Raw genomic sequence first — 21,082 nt, forward strand, 5'->3', positions numbered from 1 at the left:
GCTGGAAACAAATGACAATTGCAGGGAAATTCACATTAGCTTGGTCGTACTGTAGAAAAAGATCTTTGAAACAAACCCTTCCGCTCTGTGAGGGGTTGGCTGCCTCACAAGCAAAAGCATTCAGACAACAGTTAATGTCTCCTTGCTTTTGTGAGGGAATGAGGGCTACTGGAGTAATTCATTATCCTAATAAGAAGGCAGTTAAGTGGAGAAAGAAACATGGTTACCAGCAGGTGATTTCCATTAGATTTAGAAAGCTCATCAAAGTGCTTCATCTTTAGGCAACACTGTAAGTACTACAGAACATTAACAAGGGAGGAGAATAGAATCACAGTTTGGATTATGTCACTTATGAAAGGATTTTAAGGCTAAATGTTGGATATATCTTATTGCAAAAAGCTTTATTTGTATTTAATTGAATCAATGCTTGCCACTTGTCAGGTTGTAGGATACAGCATCCTCCTGTGCCTCACCTCAGATTTCTGGAGCTTCCCCTGCACGGGCCTCTCTCTAAAAGCTTTGTTGTAAGGAATCGGAAGTGCAGCTGAAACACAGACTTTGTTATCGCCAGCACACCCACAGGAGACCACGTGGAGATGAAGAATTCAGTAGGAGACGCTTTTCACCGCCTAACACCAGGACAAAAAAGCAGAGGTGCAGCAACCATGTGTTCTGCTGCCCCTAAGAAGAAGGACAAGCTCAGTACTGTGGAGACAGCCCCTGGTACCAGGAAAATGAAATCCATTTATTCCACCCCCTCTCCTGCAGCAGAAGCCACGAGAAGCACTACCAGGGCAGCTTAGCTTCAGAGATACCGTGAGCAACAAGCAGTGGCTTTATGAGCCTTATTCCCACCAGCTATGTAACAGTGTCTTTCCAACTTCACATGTGTTCCTCTTCCCTGACTATCACAACACTTGCCACATCTCTCAGTCACACTGGTTGCCAGACTAACAGTATAAAGCTGAGGCCAGCTGGAGAAACCCTAAGTCATGGCCTGGAAAGTCCAACAGTTAACAGACAAGATACTAGCTAGGACATGTGCTGGATGCCTTTTGGAAGATACAAGCTCCCTTCTTGAACTGGAATCATTAAACAAGGGATGTGCTTTTACTTAACAGAAACGCAGTCCATAGACTTATCTATACATAGATACTATATATATGTGTGTATGTACACGCATCTGCACAAGTGTCATCATACCCATTGTTGTTTATATAGTAAAGACCAATTACGTATTAAATTCTTTCACAGACTGTTTAAGAGTGATTGAAAGTGTATCACCTAATATTCACAGTAAATAACTTGTTCAGTTCATTAAAGTGAAGTACTGTAGAAACAGAACATCACCTTCGAAGCTGTTAAACAGGGTGTTCGCTGGGATTCAGGGCAGCACTGTGGAAGAGATTTAAAGCAAGAATGATGTTTAAACAAGTAATATGCACGCAGCAGCACACACAAGTCAATGTAGCTGAACATGGGGGGGGGGAGGTTAGGGTTTGCTTTTTGATCCTGTGCTGAAAATTCACCCGTTTGCTTTCTAGCAGTTTCAACATGAACTTTTAGAAGTTCCCATTTTACCAAATCATAACCCAGGCTCTTCCTCTCAGCTGAAACCTAATTCCATTGCCTAGCAAAAATGGGACACACCATCTCTTTTTGACTAATGCAGGTTGTTACATGGTGGAAGCACTGTGCCAGAACGCAGGTGAAGCTGAGGCTGTGTGTTTTCTCCCTTTTCTTATAGGACATATGTTTGTTAAGGGGCAGAAGCCTTATGTTCAGAGATCATTCACTTCTAAACTGGAAAATACTGTAAGTGAAAGGGCTTAACCAACACGCAGAGAGAAACAAGAGAAAAAGGAAAAGCTAACAAATAAGAACAAGTAGGAATGAGAGTGGGTATTCACACTATCCAGCCACAGGCATCTCAGTGTAAGGCTCTGTGGAGAAAGACAGATCTGTAACCCAGGTGCTTTTTAGCCACTCTCTGAAGGAGCAGGGCTGCACTGCCAGAGCCGGGACACCACAGCACAGGGGCAGATGAGTTCAAAGGAGTGACTAGTCTCATAGCAGGCAAGGATTGGCCCATTTAACCACTCAGTAGCCCAGGGAATCCAAAGACCAAAGCTCATCCTAGACAGTGTATTTTTGTCACGTTCTCTTACAAGTCAGACCGGTTACTGAGGGCTGATGCAGGCTCCTACGAGTTTTAGTGCCTGCCAGTTCATAAAATCGCAATAAAATGGGTCTAATCCCAGGTGCAGCTGTGCAAACCCGAATGACATGGCCCACTGTCAGCACTGGCCTGCAGCAGCCACCCTGAAGGTGTCACTGCAAGGAGCACAGTTTCTCTGGAGTTTCATGACCATAACAATCACATTCAGCCATAATCTTTAAAGACATCAGGTTTTAAGTGTAGTTCCAGAGTGTATTACAATCTCTGAAGGATTTATAAATTGATTATAAATGCCTTTCATTACACAAGCCCCATAAAAGCCTTAAAAAAGCACTCTGTGCTGCACCTACCTGCTGTCATACAGGTGTGCAAGGTATCGTGTTGTACTGAACATCAGGCTACAGAACAAGTACCTCCATCAAATGTGGACGTATCCACCTTTATTCACAGCTGTGGCTAGCTGTGGGGCCTCCAGGGCTGACCCTGCCTTGACTCCAGACCTGGGCAACCAGCAACTCCAGCATCACCTTTAACAGATCCCTGAGGGCACATAAAAATACCACTAAGTACCATCAGCTCGGTATCAGCAACAAAGGGCCAGGTAACCATGTGTAGTTCCAGGTCTGCACTGCAACTCTGGAGGTACCAGGTGCAGACTCTGAAGGTTATAAACATTTCCTCCTCCATCTGCCTGGGGTAAGCTCATGTCCATGTTTATCCAACTGCAGGTGATCGGGTGGCACCTTCACAAAGTGCTTGCTAAGTTCAGCAAAACTGTCAAAAGATTTTATGAGGAAAACCTAATGTCAAGAACATGATACTGATGAGGAATCTGTCTGGATTAGGAAACTGGCTCCAAGCCAGTCTCTAAAATCTTGCTGGAACTTTCGGGCATCATGCTGGGGAGGGACTCTTCATTGGGAACTGTAGCGACAGGACAAGGGGTAATGGGTTCAAACTGAAACGGGAAGTTTAGATCGGATATAAGGAGGAAATTCCTGTTAGGGTGGTGAGGCACTGGAATAGGTTGTCCAGGGAGGTTGTGAATGCTTCATCCCTGGCAGTGTTCAAGGCCAGGTTGGACAAGGCCTTGGGTAATATGGTTTAGAGGGAGGTGTCCCTGCCCATGGCAGGGGGGTTGGAACTTGATGATCTTGAGGTCCTTTCCAACCCTAACTATTCTATGATTCTATGTATCAATACACAAATGAAACAGGGCACCATTTCATTACCCAGTCAGTTTGCAGCCTGAGGAGACTAGAAAGAAAATCAGCAGTTTCTAACTGAAACCATTACGTATGGACTTCTTGGGGCAATCATCCTATTACAGGCAACCGTTGCCACTCACAGCGACTGAAGCACCAAACACTGGGCGTGATTTTGGTCAAACAGCCTTCCTCTGTACTGCGTGTCTGCAGTGTGTAACTGCAGAAGACACCAGTTACCACTGGAAACACCTAAACACAGAATAAGAAGTAAATTAAGGAAATGGCACCTTGGTTCCAGAGCGAGGAGCCTCCCTACTGCCTTCTCTTGTGGGAGGGAAAAGGTAGCCTCCAGATCTCATCCTGATACCTGTTTGTCAGCATTATTTCAGTCCTTGGGAAAGAATTTACAACCTGTGGATGCTCCCCTATGGAAATGAGGTTTAAGACCCTTGAAAGCCTAAACTAGCTGCCTCTGGACCCAGAAATGGTGGTGCTGTGCTTGGCATCATCAGCATCTGCACGCAAACGCTGTTACCACAGAAACAAACACCAGCACCTCAGCTGGTGGCTCTGCACAGCACATCCTCACCGCTGCTTTAGTGCATGAGAGGACCTCACACTTCTCCCCAGGGATGTCTGGCACAGTTCTGCATTGCACTGTGCAAGCATCAAGCCAGCAGAAATCCTTCCCTTGCCTCCTCCTTACTTAATGTGAACAAAAACCTTCCCCCCAGAATCATGTGGGTTTTGTGACTGACTGACTTACTAGTACAATGGAGAAAGACTGAGACCTCACTACTCCCGCACTGGGGGTAAGACCTATTGCCATTAGAAATGAAAACCCCAAAAAGCGTTGTTTCTGAGCTCTATGCTACTGCTAAGTAAGTAGTAAGCATACTGGGTCAGTGGAGAGAATATACTGGGAAGGTACACCTGCATCCCAAGGCGCTAACTCGAGCCATGATCTCAGCTATGCTACTCTATCTCATGAATAATGAAGAGAAGTTTTGGTAAAGTGCTTCAATCTTCCCCCCAAAAAAGTTCCGAAAATACAAGTTTTGGAAACATCTCCTTCTTTAAGAAGCAGATCTTTTTGTTTCCTTGCTACAATAGCATTTGCATACAGCAAGCACTGTATCTCTACCTCTACTATCCATTTGCGTACTAGCCGGAACAGATCAGGAACAATACATCTGGATGTAGAGGAAAAATGCCACAATCTAAAGTCTTTAAAAGTTCTGTGAGAGCCTTTGGCTACAATGAACATTACTAAAACAGGAACTTCTGAAGAAGAATAATGTAACAAGAATTAAAAGAGTAGGTCATAGCAACACCGGGACAGAAATGGCACGGTGTATTTTCATGGCGAGGCCAATCTACAGGGCCTGTTACTGCTGTTCCCAACCCGTGGTGCAGTGGGCTGTGCTCACTGCACACCCAATGGCAGGAGTTCAGAGCAAAGGTAACAAACATTCAAAGACATCTGAGACAGAAGGCGAGTTTGGGAGACTTGGTATCCTTGACTCAGTAAATGAGAATGTGGAAGGTCCCATTTAGTAACAAACAGACCTGAAGTAGTGTGGCTGTTGTTGAGAATGTTGTTAAATGTAATTGCTTTATCACACTGTATCAGTTTCCAATGGAGAAGTACATTTTTTTTCCTCTTTTTGGCCCTTCCTTGGCTACACAAAATAACTTCGGTACCGAGCAGCACTCATTCCACTGAAAAGAAATAACACACATCTACTGCTCTTTGTGTTACCAGAGATACATGAAAATACACTGTGACACTGACCATGCTGTACAGGTGACTGAGACGGTGACAGCAGCAGCAGAAACAACCCCACCAGATGCTGACAACACAAGCACCCTGGCAAGTGCTTCTTCACGCAGGCAATACCGGAGCAGTCGATGTAAGGCATGCTCCAAAACCCACAGGGGTCACCTGGGGCCCATGGGGACTGCTGCTGCTGCTGCTGTCAGAATTCTTATTCCAACATCCCGAGGGAGAGAGAGGAACTGGGGAGGGAAATGGGCACCAAGGGAGAAAAGAAACTTTAGACACTGTACCCTTGCTGTCAAAAAGGCTTCAGAGTCAGCTGCCATCTTGACATGAGGTTGCAATTCCTGGTACCGTACCTTTCTGGACACAGGGAACGTGCTTTAGTGAACTGGTCCCTCACTCGTTTTCAAGAAAGGTTACAATTAAAACGTTAGGGGGGCTCTTTCTTTCTTTGTTGGGTTTTTGTTTGTGTTTGAAACAAACACCTCAGCTAGCTCCAAACATGTCTTTTTCTGATTCTGGAGACTGGGGCCTCGATATTTCAAACAGCTCCTGTGGCGACTGGGAGCTTCTTCGTGAGGTTAATATCCTAAGGATCTCAGCGAGCTGTTTTTCTATATTGGTCATTTTTGTGTTTAAAGCCTTGATGTCCTCTTTCAACTCGTGTTTCACTTCTAGCATGGTGGCCTGAAGAGTCTGTTCTGGGATGGGGTAAAAGGAATGCTTGACCTCGGTGAGGACCGGGCTGCGGTCCTGCGGGCTTCTCGTCTCCCCGACGTTATCCAAGCGCAAGTCGCTTTTTGTAATGCCGCTATCACAAGAGTCTGTCTTCTTCAGGGTAGCTTCTCCCGAAGCTTTAGTTCTCTCTGGTAAAGTCTCCATAGACTCTGCTTTAGACACCTTGTTCCAGTCTTCACCTTTCCCACAGGCATCTTTGAACTTGGCCCAGCCTTTTCGTCGGGGGTAGTCCCCGGACACTTTACATCCCGCGTAGTCCGACGTTGGGGCCTGCAGCTTCGCCTGGTCGGAGGCCCCAGACGTGGAAGCAGACTGGTAGGACACGGGGGTCGCCGGGCTCTCCCGGACGGTCACGACGCTGGCTTTGACCACCGAGCGCGCCGAGGAGTGCTCCCCTAGAACGTTCCCCTTCTCCACGTCCAGGTCATCCGGCTCCCGGCCCCTCTCTGCTGCGAGCCGCGCTTCCTTCTGCTGGCGGAACCTCTGGAAGAGGCGGCGGACAGGGTGGTCTGGGGGTAAGATCAGGGGTGCCTCGTTCTTCCTCTTCATTCTCTCCTCCTCTTCACGTTTGACGTCGCTGATCTTCCGGAACACGATCTACAGGGGAAAGGAGATTTCAACTCTGTGATTAGCTGCACGTTTGTTGAGGGGTAGAAGTAGAGAAAGAGCTATTGGAAAGAATTCATTTTAACTGACAAATGCACAATCTCTGCACATTTACAGCAACATTTTCAAGTGTCTTATCTTGTGTCTTTCCTTATTTAAGAGCAGACACCATCTGTCTCATGGCACCAGGGAGAAAAGGAAAGCAGAACGAGATTTCTGCAGTTGTGAGCAGTCAGCAAGGCAGCACCATTGGAAATAAAACGAAACCAGGAAGTTGTTCTATTTTGTGCTAAAAGTGACTTCTTACATTTGTTTTCACAGCTCAATAGTTTAGCACCAAGTTTCTTATACTACAAAGAGCCATTCTCCTGTCTTACATCAGTCTCATCCCAGAGCGATGCCATTTATCATGCCATGCAAAAGGACTGATACTATTTTAGTACAGCTTGACCCGTAAAGAGGCCAGTACAGCAGAGATTCCAACAGCAGTTTGCAAAGTGCTTCTTGCCCTTCCTTCCTTCCCTCCCACACCCTCTTCTAGAAGCAACTTGCAGTCTAAGGAGGAGACAAAACTCAAGTCAACCCCACAGTAGACGAATGGGCTCTGTGAGACCTGTTCATGGCTTGATTACTGCAGAAGCTTGAAGAGCTTCGTGTCTTGATTTATTTCTTTATTTCTATGGAAAAGGTGGCATTTTTGCACAAAGAAACATCAGTTTTCTGTCTACCTCCTAATTGTATCTTCCTGAGCCTGCAGGCTAAACGATCTCTGGGAGCAGCCCAAGAGTCTCAGGGTACTGACAAAAGTGCCCCACACAACCCCAAAGTGCAGCCAGGCAATGTTTCTTCCCTGGAGTAGGTGAAAGCACATTCCCTTCAACATGTGTTTTACACTGGTGTTGGCATCTTCCAACCAAAGAACTCCACTGTGGTATTAAAGGAGAACCAGTAAGTAGCCTGGTTTGAAAACGGGAGGTCCCCTAACCTGAAGTTTTCAATAGAGTATAAAAGATGTAACCCCCCGATTCTACTGATACTTAATCTCGTCAGCTGCTTTGGGGAAAATCCACTCAATGTCCTTACACTGCAGTGCACAAATAACTTCAGTTATTAGGAGATGTGTAAATAAAGCCATCCCTCTATCGCAGACAGATTTAAATTAAACTGAACATAATAAGCAGTGCTTCACTGGCACACACAAAATACATGTTTCTCCAGACTCCAATGCTTCTTGACAGATTTGTCATTGTGAAGCAGGGAATAAACATCTTAACGCTGTGTCTTTGGGAAGAAGAAGTTGTCAGACTTGGCAGCATTTCCCAAATACAAAAGAATAGAATTAGCAGGAAGGATATTTTATTCCCAGGCTGCAATTAGGAAACTAAATGTGAAATAAGAAGAAGAAAACAGGGTAGTTGAGAGGCTTTTTTTCTTATTCCCCCAGGAAACTCAGCCTGCAGTGAGCTCAGTACAAAGCAGCATAATCCTTAGAAATGAAAGAACAGCACTTACTCGCTGGGAAGGGAGACCCATAGAATGGCTTGGAATGGACCTTAAAGGTCATCTAGTTCCAAACCTCTGCCACAAGCAGGGACACCTCCCACTGACCTATGGATCTAGACTGTGTCTTCTTTAAATGCTCAGAAGTGACCCTCACAGGGCTCATCAGGGAAGGCCCTCCCAGTCTGCTCCCACTGCAGTACCTCTCCCTATTCAATGACTGGCTTTTGTAACACAAACGGGCAAGTTATTGCACAGAAGCTGCCCCTGCTACAGCACCACACAGACGAGGGGGCAATGGAACAAGTCTCAAGCAATAACTTATGCCTAGATCAACCCATACTTGTACTAGCCACTGCATTTCATCCCACAGGTCTCCATGGAGCACACAAAAAGCACATTTACTAGCCAGTGTACAAAGGTAGACACTGAGAGGTAAGTTGTGAGTGGTGCTGATCTCCCCATTGCCCTGCTGCTTTCCACTGCACTGCCTAGATGAGCCCTGCTGATGCTAAGCTGTGGAGAGCCGCCATCAGCTCTCTCACTGTGTGGCTGTCAGCCTCGTGGCCCTGAGCATCCCCCACTTCTCCACCTTCAGGAGATCAGACTGGAATAAAACCAGGAACGTGCCTTCGCAATGGGTAACTGCTGCCATGCTAATGAGACCCCTAATTTCCTTTTTCCACATGAACGCCAGCTACAAGGCGAATACACCACCTGTGTGAATGCACACGCACAATCCTCACACCTCCCACCCTGCTTGACATCTTTTACAGGTATATATTCACGTGCATTGCAGATCAAACCCTTGCACATTTGCCAGGGGACACAGCCTCCAACTCTTGGGTTAACTTCTTTTAACCAGCTCCGAAGTCACTGAACAAACACCAGGCAGACAGCAGCTTGCTTATCTCTGGGAAGACCAGGCAAAGCTGCCACTGGTCTCCTCTTTTGCAAGCTCCCCAGTGCCATATATTCTCAAGACAGCTCCATATTTATGCAGCAAGCAGAAGTGCTGTAACTATGCAAAGCTCAGCAGTAACTGGAAATACTTCACAGAACTGCCACTTAGATTTTTGTCTGTCTTTTTTTAAGACTAACTGCGAGTCCTTACAAATAAATACACAAGTAACTGTTTTAAATGGACTGTTTTCTTACAATTGCAGAGGAAAAAGCAATCGTTAAGTGGTTAAACAGCTTCCACAGCATCTAAGGTACCAGAAAATGTGGTAGTTGTGCTGATGTACGTACACCTGCTCCCACAAGAGTGAGAGTACAAAGGAAAAGAAAATAGGTTTCATTTCTTATATAGAAGAGAAGTCACGAAGACATTTCAGAGAACCTGTGCTAAGTTGGCCATTAAAGCTAAGGAGTGCCTTATAACAAGATAAAAGGCTGACATGCTCTATAACAGCACTATCTCATCATACCAGATGCAAGTATAGACACAGTAATTTAAGTGCCTGCTTCCTTTACACAGAGGTGGGAGTGGGAGCATGAAGAGTATGTCAGGGGTGGATGAAATCAGACGTGGCATGAAGAGGGGCAGGCAGGGATTGATTATACAGTGTCTTACCCAGTATGAAAAGTACAGCATCAGATGACAGCAGGAGGAGTCTCATAAACACCAAAGACAAGTTCTGAGCATATTAGACATGTGAAATATATTAACATTAATAAAGGGTGGTCTGAATGCAAAAAGTCCACGCAGATTCAACAGACCGAGCAAATACTTGGTCAAGAAAGCCACAGAGGGCTACCAAACAGACAAAACTGATACTCTATATCCTGCTGAGGAGTTAAAAATAGTGGGAGGCTGCAAACACATTTGCAGTAACCTCACACAGGGAAGTTTTGTTCTTATTGCCTCCTCAGGCTTCCCTAGGCAACCCTAAATAATTACACAGGCTATATCTGGAACTGCTGCCTCACTCACTGCTAAGGAAACATTCCCAATGCAAGTGACACAAGTGCCAGAGGGAAAAAAACATCAGAAGAAAAGACAATACAGGCTTGAAGATCTAAGCCTTAAATATCTGAGCAGGCTGTTGACCTATTTCAGACAAAGGTTTACACTCACTACACCCTTCATTTGTACATAGGGAGAGGCAGAACCAATGTGCCATTACTGTGTACGACCCATAGACTTGATGTAGATTTGACATCACTTTGGAACTTGCCCGGGTCTGAATGAAACAACTAAAAATGGCATGTTGGTTTGGTACAACAGGGAAGACCACTGCGCACAGGGAATGGAGAAGTCCACTCTCCTAGTTCCTCTTGGAATGAGCAGGCAGCTGATGGGTTTCACTGTCTCTCAACTGTCGGTCATCCACAGACGACACTAGAAGGATGCTGCCTGTTGAATCGTAGCAAGTCACGCTCTTCAACACTCTGCATGCTCCCAGGAAGGTGCAACCAAGAGAAGGGAGAGGAACTAAGGTATTAGCAACTGTACTGTGGTCTTATTAACTGATTGTAAATGCAACCATTGTGCCACAACTGCACAAGACAGACTTAAAGATCGGGGGTGCTTAACTCAAAACAAAAAAGATACTGAAAACCTTACCCTGTCAGATGCTAAAAAAGACCTGTCTGCATCTGAACTGGAAAGGATCTTTTGGTCTTATGCGAAAACATCCAGATTTCTTTGCAACTTTGATTAGTAAGAACTGATTCAAACCCCCAGGTACAGACAGAAATACAGATTTCATCACATTTTGAATCTGTCATCATGGAGTTACAATGATGAGGCTCCTTGTCACAAGGCTGCTTCTATTATTAGCTCTGCAAGCCTCTTGCCTTTCCACCTCTATAGCACGCACAAATCTGCAGGATTTGGCAGGTCCTTCTGAGCATTAACAGCAAGTAGCATGGCAGCGTTTGTTTCTGGTGCTTAATAGTAATTGTCTTTCACGGATACAGAAACATTTGCAGGCGCTGGAAGTGCCAGATATCATAAACAATTAAAAGCTTAAATTACTTCAGATGGTGCTCACAGAAAATGGACTTCAGTGGGAGGAAAACAAGCACAAAAAGGCATTTATTATTATGCAGTCCACCTAGCATCTGCCAAGAAGCAATGAAAATACCTTCAGGCTGATGTTAGTCCGATGAAAGTTGGAGCCAACCTTCCTTTTTGTTTCTTAAGAAGAAGGCAGGAGAAAACAAGAAGGAAAGAGACAGAAGGCTTGACAATAAAAATGTTTCTGACATTGATGTTAAAGAAAGCCCCACGTGATAAACATGGACTGTGATGATGAAGAATCCCTACAGCAGTGTCAGGGAAAAGGGGGGAGAAATGAGACTACGTCTTTTGCAATTACAAGGCATGGCTTTCTCAGAAAGAAGGGAATTACTCGTCCTACCTTCTCACAAAACACGGGATCAACAGTGCAGGCTCATGAAGCTTTCCACTTTTGCAATGCATTTCACATCCATTATCTATTACCATAGACAATTCCCAGGTTAAATGCTAGCCTCAGGTGCACCTCTGGATTACAGAGGTGTGACAAGGTGGGTAAGTACATGGGTCATGTTCACAACAGGTGGGGTGCAGATTCCATGATGCAGTTCGTGTTTCAAGGCACAACCTCTTCAAAGGCTGATGCAGATTACCCAGTTTGTGGTCCCATGTGGTTTGCCTCTGACCCTGGCTTTCAGAAAATCATAGAACCCCGGACTGGCTTGTTTTGGAAGGAAGCTTAAAGCTCATCCAGTTCCACCCCCTGCCACGGGCAGGGACACCTCACACTAGAGCAGCTTGCTCCAAGCCCCTGTGTCCAACCTGGCCTTGAGCACTGCTACAGGCTACACCAGCAGAGTTTGGTTTCTGCTTCTGAAGAGGAACACGTTTCTCTCCAGTTAACATCACATTCCTCCAGGGCACTCCCAAGCATTTCTAGTTGTGAGTAATCATCTGAAAACTCAAGGCAAACTCTGATTCAGAAGGCCCTGGCAGTGGGGCCGGAAGGGAGTGCTGGTGTCAGGAGTTGCTATCAGTCAACCTCAGGCATACCTGAAACACAGAGAGCCCCAAAAGCCAATGTGTGCATGGGCACAGCCCTTTTGCACCCCCGAGAAGTCCTTGCCCTGTGGAGAGTCACCCTGCCCTTCAGACACAGCAGTACCTGCTTCCTGTCCAAAAATCAGACTGCTGCATCAGTCATACACATGTGCTTGGAAGAAACAGAACTCTGTAACTGAAAGAGCAACCACACTACGCAGATGAGTAGAGGTAACACGTTTTCATTCTATACAGAACATCTGGGCTGTTACTGTCATGAGCACCATTGGCTTCAGCAGCACTGAAGCTCTCCTCTGTGACAGCATAGCAGTAGCCTCATTACAACTTCAGAAATACTGACTTGAATATTAATGTTTCATCATGTCACTAGTATTTGGTTACAAGTTCTGCACAACTCAAGGCTCTGCTCCTTTCTGTCAACCTCCTCATTCTAACTCATGCTTACACGGCTGTGTGAGTACTGACAGAAAAGGAAACAGATTTTGCCAAAATGCTACTGAAAACAAGACAGAATTATATATCCAGACTGGAAGTAACGCACCCATTACTGTAAGCAACAGACAAAAAGTACCTGATCTACAACAGGCTCTCTAGCAAGTTTGGAGGCATCAAGAGATGTGCCTTCTCCAAAAGAGGCTGTAAAACCTTGCCATTAGTAAACTTAGACAGCCACATGACTAAAACCAAATACACACCACTGACAGTAATTTGGATGGACATTCACAACTACAGCACATTATAGCTCATCAGCAACCTCCTTCATTAACTTAGAACAAGAAGAAGAGAGTAATAGGAAAAATCACTGGAATGTATATTGCTGAAGATCTAGTAGAACTTCATTATTTCTGAGAGGAAAGGTAGCTGTTACAAGCAAACACCTAACATGTAGCCAAGGGCTTTGGGGAAATTATAGCGGATCTAAAGGGGGAATGTTGTCCCACCTGAGAACTACTGTCTGTCAGAATGTGAAACGCTCTGTAGGAGCTTCTTGTTTGTAGTAAATGAGGGAAAAAGAGTGTTTGTGCTCCCTGCCTGCCGAGTGTCAGCAGTTTCCAGCAGCAACACCTATAAAATACTAATTTTATGCTGGTCTGGGTGGGGGTTTTGTGCTTTTTCATGCATTTTTAGCACGGGGGGTGCGTTTGGATCTGTGTATGCACAACAAACAAATAAACAGCTCATACAGACTCATCTTTTCCCTCAGATCAACACAGCACCCTCGTTCTTGGGCAGACAGCGCTGCCTCAAAAACTGCTTTAAGGAGAGCCCAGGGCACAGCAGGAACTTACCTCTCTGTCACCTGAATTACAGCTACACAGTGTCGTATGATGTGTACACCATGCCTTGTCAAGAGTCAGAGCCTGCTTCCCCAAGCTCCCTGTGGCTCCCTGCCATTTACTAAGCATTTCCGGACAGAAATCAGGCAATTTGTGTGAGTCAAGGGTTTGGGATTTCTCCCCCACCCCAACCCAGAGACAATTTCACTTGAGATCTGAAATGGATGCAGAGGTTGTAGAGCTGAGGAAAGCAATCATGTGTTGACACAACAGTCAAATTGTGTAGTTTGTTTTCAGTGACTCCATTCTAGACACTAGCTAAGATAATTTCCTCTTAGCCCTTTGTCTTTTCCTCATGCACTTTTTTTGCCTGCTTTCATTTATCTGCTTTCTGTCATTAGGCTTATAGTGACTGACAGCTATTTTACTTTCCAAGAGGGTATCAAATGCATTTTCACATGTATTCAGGTCAACCAGGCACCATCAGTCCCAAGAGCTTAAGAGTCGTCCAGGTACCTTTGAATGCCCTCTCAAACCAATCTGCACAAACACAATGCTCTGTGTCCCTGATGGACAAGGCTTGTGCAGCTGAGAGTTCCTTGCATGAATTGCCTAAGATAGCGTGAACTGATCTTTATGTGTCTCTCTTCAAGTTAACAGGCTTAATACTGAAGGAAACCAAACTAACCTGCAGCTCTGCACAAAAAGGGAATACATCTTCCACCAGAGCAGGTAACCCCGTATGGCTGCACCATGCACACCCAGTGACACTCAGCTGGTCTGTCCTTTCCCTCTTGGATGACACCATGGGAGAAGCAAACCAACTGTTAACAACTGAATGAGAACCAGCAATAAAAAGTACCTGGTTTGCTATTTCCCAAAGCAGCTGTCAAACCTCTTCAGCCCTAACAGCCAGGAACTTAAAACCTTACAGTTGACTGCAGTGAGTTGTCTCAGCTATTCTCATTACAAGGAGCATCTCTAAGGCAGCAGTTCCTGCCAGTCTGCTGCAGACCAGTTGCAGCTGGTGATAAGTGATGGTGCTGCCTTCGCTGTCAAGTGTCACAACTGATGGCTGTCTCCTGTGTAGGGAATGCATGGGAGAGCTAGTTAAAATAGCCAAGAACTGACAGATCCCTCCAAATAATCTCAGAGAGGATCCTTTAGAGCTGTACTTCCTGACTGTTTCGGGTATTTTTGTTCTGTAAAAGCATGGTGCCATGGCAAATACAGATTCAAATACTGACAGGTGGATGCATTCTGTCTTCTCAGTGTATTTCATTCACGTATCTCCAAGTGGTTTACAGCAGTTCCTCAGTCCTCCAAGTATGACCAATGCCATTATTTTTATTTACTCTTTACATAGCAGCCACGCTTAGGGCTCTATTAGTCTTTCACCTTATACACACACAGAGAACAGAATGCCATTATACAATGAGGCAAAATGCCCTGTTTCACAGGAAGGCATCACATGCCCAGCATATACTGCAACGTCTGCTGTCAGCCACACAAGACTTTATGAGCAGTTTGAAAACTCACTTGTGCAAGATGCCCCTTTCTGTGGTGAATGGTAAAGGTTCACCCTCCCGAGTTCCAGATGAGAGATCCTCAATACAATTTGTCAAGGCAGTTGTGATTTCAACACACTCCAACATTCCCGAATTTACCCTGAAGACAAACACTGCTCTAGAAGAGGGAGACCAGGATAATTGAGCACAGGCACGTTGCTTCCTCACAACTAGACTGAAACATTACAAAAATCTTCATGATCGTGTGTATGAGAAATATTACAAAACTAAATCTGAATATTGAAAAGCTCTCGTGCCAACCTCTTACCAGGAGCAGCAGGAACTGCAAGCTCTACACTCCCTGGCATCATCGAATGTGAGCCTAAAAACTGCCTTTGGCCCAGCCTTTATTTCACAGGTTCATGGAATGGTTTGTGTTGGAAGAAGCCTTAAAGCTCATCCAAGGACCCCTTCCACTGGAGCAGCTTGCTCCAAGCCCCTGTGTCCAACCTGGCCTTGAACACTGCCAGGGATGGGGCAGCCACAGCTTCTCTGGGCACCCTGTGCCAGCGCCTCAGCACCCTGATTTGCATCACACCTCTGACACACAGATACGGGCAGAGATGTATTCACAATGGTATACGCATCTCCAAACACCATATTTCACTCATCACAAATTCCAACTGCATTTCCAACTACTTTGTTAAATGGTTTTGTTTAGAAAAATGGGGCTTGCATCTGACTTTTGGATTACAGGGTCACAGTGCTGTCTCCTTTTCCCTGAGTACCTGAGAACGATCACAGACAGCAGACAGCAAATTCCCTTTTTCCCTCTGCCAAAAGGATTTGAATACCCCTTTTTGAATCTGAGCATGCTCCAGTCACCACATTATGGGGCAGGGCTGCCCAGCCAGCACACAAACTCAGTTCAAACTCTGACATGCACAGAAACCCAGTGAGGGGAAGCTCCTTCTCACTTCCCTCCTTTCCCAGAGCTTTCTTTGCACCGTGACAAGGCCAACTATGCCAAGAGACCCTACTCGCTGCAAGAAACACACAGGCCAGAATGGCTCAGGTCACTCCGGGGAGAGCTGCTCTTTCACTTCAGACACCGACACAATAGGGCATTCCATCTATCTTCAAGGCTACAGACCCAGCCTGCCATGTTTCCAAGCAAGTGACACAAGCCCAACAGGAAGGGCTGAAGGAGTTCCGCCTGTGTTTAAAAGCTGGGATTGGAACCCAGGTCCCCAGCTTCCCTCAGGAATGGTGCTGCTACCTGGAGACAGAGGCTCTCATCAGGAGATAGGATCCCTAAGTTCTGGCTCCTGCTTTAGCAAACACCCTCACCACTAGTTCTCTGCTGGAGAGACTACGGCACCTAATCCAGTACCTGCCCTGGACAGCAGGCTTATCATTCTCTACATCTCCTCAAATCAATGGCAAAAAGGCATTTCCTGAGCCTGAAAACTACCCCAGTTTTATCTAATAGCCACCTCCTTCTGCTCTGTAACCCTAACCCTTCATTTCCCCAAACTAAAAAGTTTCATTTCATCCTACAGGCAGATTTCATTTAAGCTTTCTCCTCTTCTGTTTTTCCACCTCACTGAGGCAATGCAAAACATTTAATTTTCATTTTGAGAGGCGGCTTCAGCTGTAGCTTGAATGAGGCAGATCACAGGCTGTACACCAACATGCTTTTAAGTGATCAATACAATATTGATCGCTTAACTGTTCTGCTTTGCCATCTCTACCTCTTCCATGTTCTAATGTCACATTGGGCCAAGCTTAAAATACCTGGGGTGACATCTCCTTGCTTCTTCCTAAGGGGCATTGAAAAACAGTTTTCTCCTTGATCCATTGCTCTGAAATGAGGAAGAAGAGAGACAAGACAAAGAGCTCACCTTTGCGCAAGGTGCCTCTCTCCCACTGGTAACACGGGGATGGGTAACTCCTAACCTCCAATCCTCTCTGAAACGATGTACTTTGAATTCCAGAGTTGTACCAGTATCCAGAAGCAGCCCTGTCTGAGGTTAAGAGCTCAGCAAAGCCTTATAATCTCAGCGCAACCCCCCTCACGCTGTACCACATGCTCTTTAGTTCTCCATGTGCATCTATGGTTTATATTTACAGAGCATAATTTCCTTATTTTAAAACAATACAAAGGCATAAGGTCCCCCCAAGCCTTCTCTTCTCTAGACTAAACTGGGCAGGCTGGGGGGTCCTCACTGCAGGGCAGCACTGAGGGGAGGAAGCACTCTCGATTGCTCTCACTGCCTCTGAAACGTGGCTGAGGACAGCAAATACACTGCCTGCCTCCACCTCCCAAAGCCAGCTCTTGCAGCAAAAGAGGTGAAGAATGCAAACTGCCTTCTCCCCTCTCCGCTCCCCAACCTCAGCAACAGAAGAGGCAGAGGACTAAAATCCTTCTCCACTGCAAAAAGGTGGGCGCGTGAGGCCCCTCTCTCATGGACAGACTGTGGGCAGTGCTGGGTATCACCAGTTTCACCTGAAGTCCATCTGTCTCTATCACAGTGCCAGAACCTGAGCTTTCTAGAACAGCTTTAAGGGAGGGGGGGAATCACCTCTATTTGGCCTCTCAGCTTTCAGAAGGCCCTTGGGAAGGTTTGTCAGAAATGTGCTTGCAGGGTGCGGATGGGCAATGGGAGGAGTGGGAGATGCGCCACTCCTGCACGGTGTGATGTGCACGGTGGTGGAGGTCTGCAGGCAGGACTGCAGACCACAGCAGGACATGAGCTTAGTGCTGACAGGCATCTGTTTCCGTGGAGACAGACACAGTAACTTCCACAGCAGCCCCAAGCTATGAAGTAGGTTTCACTTGTGATGTTGGACCAAATGAAAACACCCTTTGAAGATGTAATGCTCAGGGATCTCTTCAATCGTGTTTCCAAATTCACTTTTTCCCCCTCAGATGGTTATTCCTCCTCCAGTTAGGAAAAGCCCAGTCTGCTCTCTATTAGATGTTTCTCTACCACCAAAGTTTGCCGGATCCATCATTTTAAACAGATTTTGTCTTTTGTATTCCTTTCACTTCGCATTTGCCACTTCGTACATGACTTCTTAGGAAATAAAGCGGCTGGTTTATTAAGACAGAGGATTATTTCTAGAACATTAGTTTGGGTTAAACCAGCCGAATTCAAACTGCTGCTCCTCAAAATCATCACGACTAGGAAAGCTGCTATTTTAGTAAGCCATGCAGTATTTCAGCAGTTACCTTACATATGGCTGTGTATCAGCATCTGTTCTGCAAGCCAGCTGCCCTCAGCACATGCTGTCTGGAACTGAGCTTGTGGAAACTATGAGTTACAGCAGCACCATCTGATTTTCATTTCTTTGCCTTTTTCTATATTTGTACCACCTGCATCTATATTTATACAACCTTGTTCAGGTGCAGTGGGGATTAAAAGAAGATCCTTTTCATTTTGTTATTAGAACTTCTCCCTTGGAAGAGCCCCAGGTTTGCCATTAAAGGGTGTGGAGCTGGCCATGAACTGCTGTTGCTGCTGCTGTACCACGCAGACCCAGAGAACTCAGCAGAGGAGCAGGATGCTGCAGTGACTCCCTGTGAGCTGAGGCAAGTTACTTCACAGGGGATATTGTAACTCATCAGCACACAAACCTCATCTTTACCTGACTCAAGAAAACAGGATTCCTAAGAGGGAAGGCAGAAGTATTCTGTCTTACTAGATATTTGGCATTCCATGTTGCATTTGATTATCTTCCTGAATCCATCACTCGCTGGCTACATCTACCATATTAAAGCTTTGAAGTGGTCATCAGGCAGAGGAGGTAACTGAGCTACATGTGAGAAAACTTCTAGCCCACACCTGAGGGGTCAGGGAGAAGCTGGGCTCACCCCTGCACCGCATCCAGCTACACTGAGCTAGATGAAGCCTCCACTCTCTGCAAACACCTGGCCATTCTGCCTGTATGGGTTATTGAAACTGCATCTTGGCAAACGAGCCCAAGCTCTGGTGCTAAGCACTGAGCCACTCTCAATTGCCTGAGAATTGCTAAGGCGTTTACATGCTTCAATACAAGATGCTGTTCTTGTTTTCAGAGACTTCTTCACATTCAAAACCTGTTCAAGGACAAAGCTACAACAAGCAATTTGCTACTGAAAGCAAAGCAAATGACAAAGAAACACAACATTCTTTGCTGAAGCACTCAAAACCTGTTGTTGCTTTTGGGTTTGTGGTTGTTTCTGGTTTTCACACTACCATCCCGTTACTGCTGCATCCAGAACTTGAGCTGTGCTTACAACCCCTCCTGGGCAGCAGGGTGAGGGAGCAGCACAGCTATTCTCCTGCCAGCTTCATGCAGCAACTCAGTGACCAATCACACAGCACAGATGTGACCCGGCTGCTCTGCAGCCTCCAGCTCAACCCCATTGCGACAGGAGTCCGATGGCAAGGCTGCTCAGTTCCCCTCCCAGGTACCTCAGGAGACACAAATTAGCCTCCTGAACTGCATGGAAACATTCTGACTGTGGTGGCACCTGCCAAACAGATGAAATCAGGACTCTGAACACACCACATTATTCCTTCTATGCACACAGACCATTAATTCTCCTAGCCGCAGTTCAGCATGATGATGCTGTATCTATTCTACAGACAGGGAACTTGTTAAAGGCCACCAAAGAAACCTTCCTGCAGAGCAGAGCAGCAGACCAGTATCTCCCGAGTCTCAGATTAATGCACTACACAGAATTCCCTCTTCCTCTTGTAGGCTTGGGACTGATCAGCAGCTTTCCATGCAGCTCAGTAAAACCAGGCACTGCAGAGGTCCTGCAGGACCTAAATGCTGCATAGTACTGCATAACATCAAAAGGCTAATGCAGTAATGTGATGATCCAGCTTTGCCTTGCTGGGTTTGTAGGCAGCCACACACACAGAAGTTAAACTCAAGACTGTTTCAGGCTAACCAAAGTGGCTCCAAACACCACAACAATTCACAGAGCAAACACCCAAAGGGAATACTGGCTGGCCTATGTACTCACTCTAACTGAAAGAACAGTAAGGACAACTAAATTGCAAATGCATCATACAGAGTGTTGAGAAGTGCTTTGCACATAAGGGGACCAGGAATGGGGTGGTTCAGACCCCCTGTGGCTGATGGCAGCAGCTCGGTTTGTTTTATGGCTTGCTCATCTGGCCTGAACAAAGGCACTAGGGTCAGGAGCCAGGGCTGAGCTGCGCTTGCTGCTGGGAAGGTCAAGCATTCCTGGCACTGGAAGATGCAATGGGAAAAGTCATCATCTCTGATGAGGCCCTTGCTCCATCATTTAAAGTCAGACGTTCATAAAGGGAAACCTAAATGCCTGAGCAGGTTAGAGTGGCAGTTCTACTTTCTCCCTTACTTTGTCAAAGCTGAGATAGGGTCTGGACTCAATGTACGCCCTCCCTCTTCCCACACTTCATTCCCCCACTTCACTGCCAGATTGAGGCTTAATCTGTGCCTAACTATAGCTAATGGCACCCTCTTTGCACTAGCAGTTTCAAGCAACAAGCAGATGTCACTGCAGCCTCTAACACATTGCTGGACATAGCTTAAAAGCATCATGATTTTCTCGAAAACATTTCCAGTGTGTATTAGCATTACAGAACCAAACAAGTGTTTAACAGATAACAAATTCTGCTTCATAACACGCAGGCAGTCTGTGTCACAAGCAAAAGGCTCAGAAAATCAGCTCCTGGTCTCAGCTGAAGAAGCAGGCATCATGCACAGCATTTCATTTCCTGACCACTTTCTATCTACTCTGTAAATACCTGGCAATTAAAACATCTCCAGCACTTTGTTATGTATAGGAAATGGACCCAGCATCAACACCAACATATCAGCCAGAAGGTAAAAAAATAAACCCAAACAAAGCACAAATAATTCAAGTGAAGTAAGCACTGGATTTTTACAGGTAGTTTGGTATCAACAAGAAACACCATTCTTAACCCCCTCCGCTAGAGACAGTTACGGCACACCTTATTTAACTTCTTAGGGGTTTTCCCCCTGTCTAAAGAGGTCTTTTTAAGATTAGAATAGAAAGCTCCAGCTATAGTTTTCAGGTCACTAAAGATGCTTTCAGATACTCCAGGAGCTGCTCTCCTCCTCACAAGAGGCTCCAAGACACAAGCATTCAAAAGCTCCTGCTGGTGTAATGACACTGAGGAGGAAGACAGAAGGTCTCTGTGAAGTCCTTCATTTTAACTGGAATACCAGTAAGTACTGCCAAAACATCAGT

General features: G+C 45.8%; 1 protein-coding gene across 2 annotated transcripts in view; it reads right to left on the reverse strand.

Moving 5' to 3' along the window:
• Positions 1-441: 441 nt before the first annotated feature.
• The window catches only part of KCNH1 (potassium voltage-gated channel subfamily H member 1), a 180,102-nt gene continuing 159,461 nt past the window's right edge, over positions 442-21,082 (reverse strand). Inside the window, exons 11-12 of one of the 2 annotated variants that reach the window (XM_061348332.1) lie at positions 5,458-6,505; positions 442-1,395 (exon numbers count right to left, since the gene is read on the reverse strand). In XM_061348332.1, the coding sequence (XP_061204316.1) occupies positions 5,657-6,505 (849 nt within the window). In that variant the 3' untranslated portion in view covers positions 442-1,395; positions 5,458-5,656. Of the gene's footprint in view, positions 1,396-5,276; positions 6,506-21,082 lie in introns of both variants that reach the window. The other variant, XM_061348331.1, reaches the window with a different exon arrangement.

The sequence above is a fragment of the Neopsephotus bourkii genome, unplaced genomic scaffold (genome assembly GCF_033783945.1).
Source record: "Neopsephotus bourkii isolate Nb327-2 ecotype Australia unplaced genomic scaffold, CSIRO-AGI_Nbou_v1 NB_354, whole genome shotgun sequence".
Lineage (NCBI taxonomy): Eukaryota > Metazoa > Chordata > Aves > Psittaciformes > Psittacidae > Neopsephotus > Neopsephotus bourkii.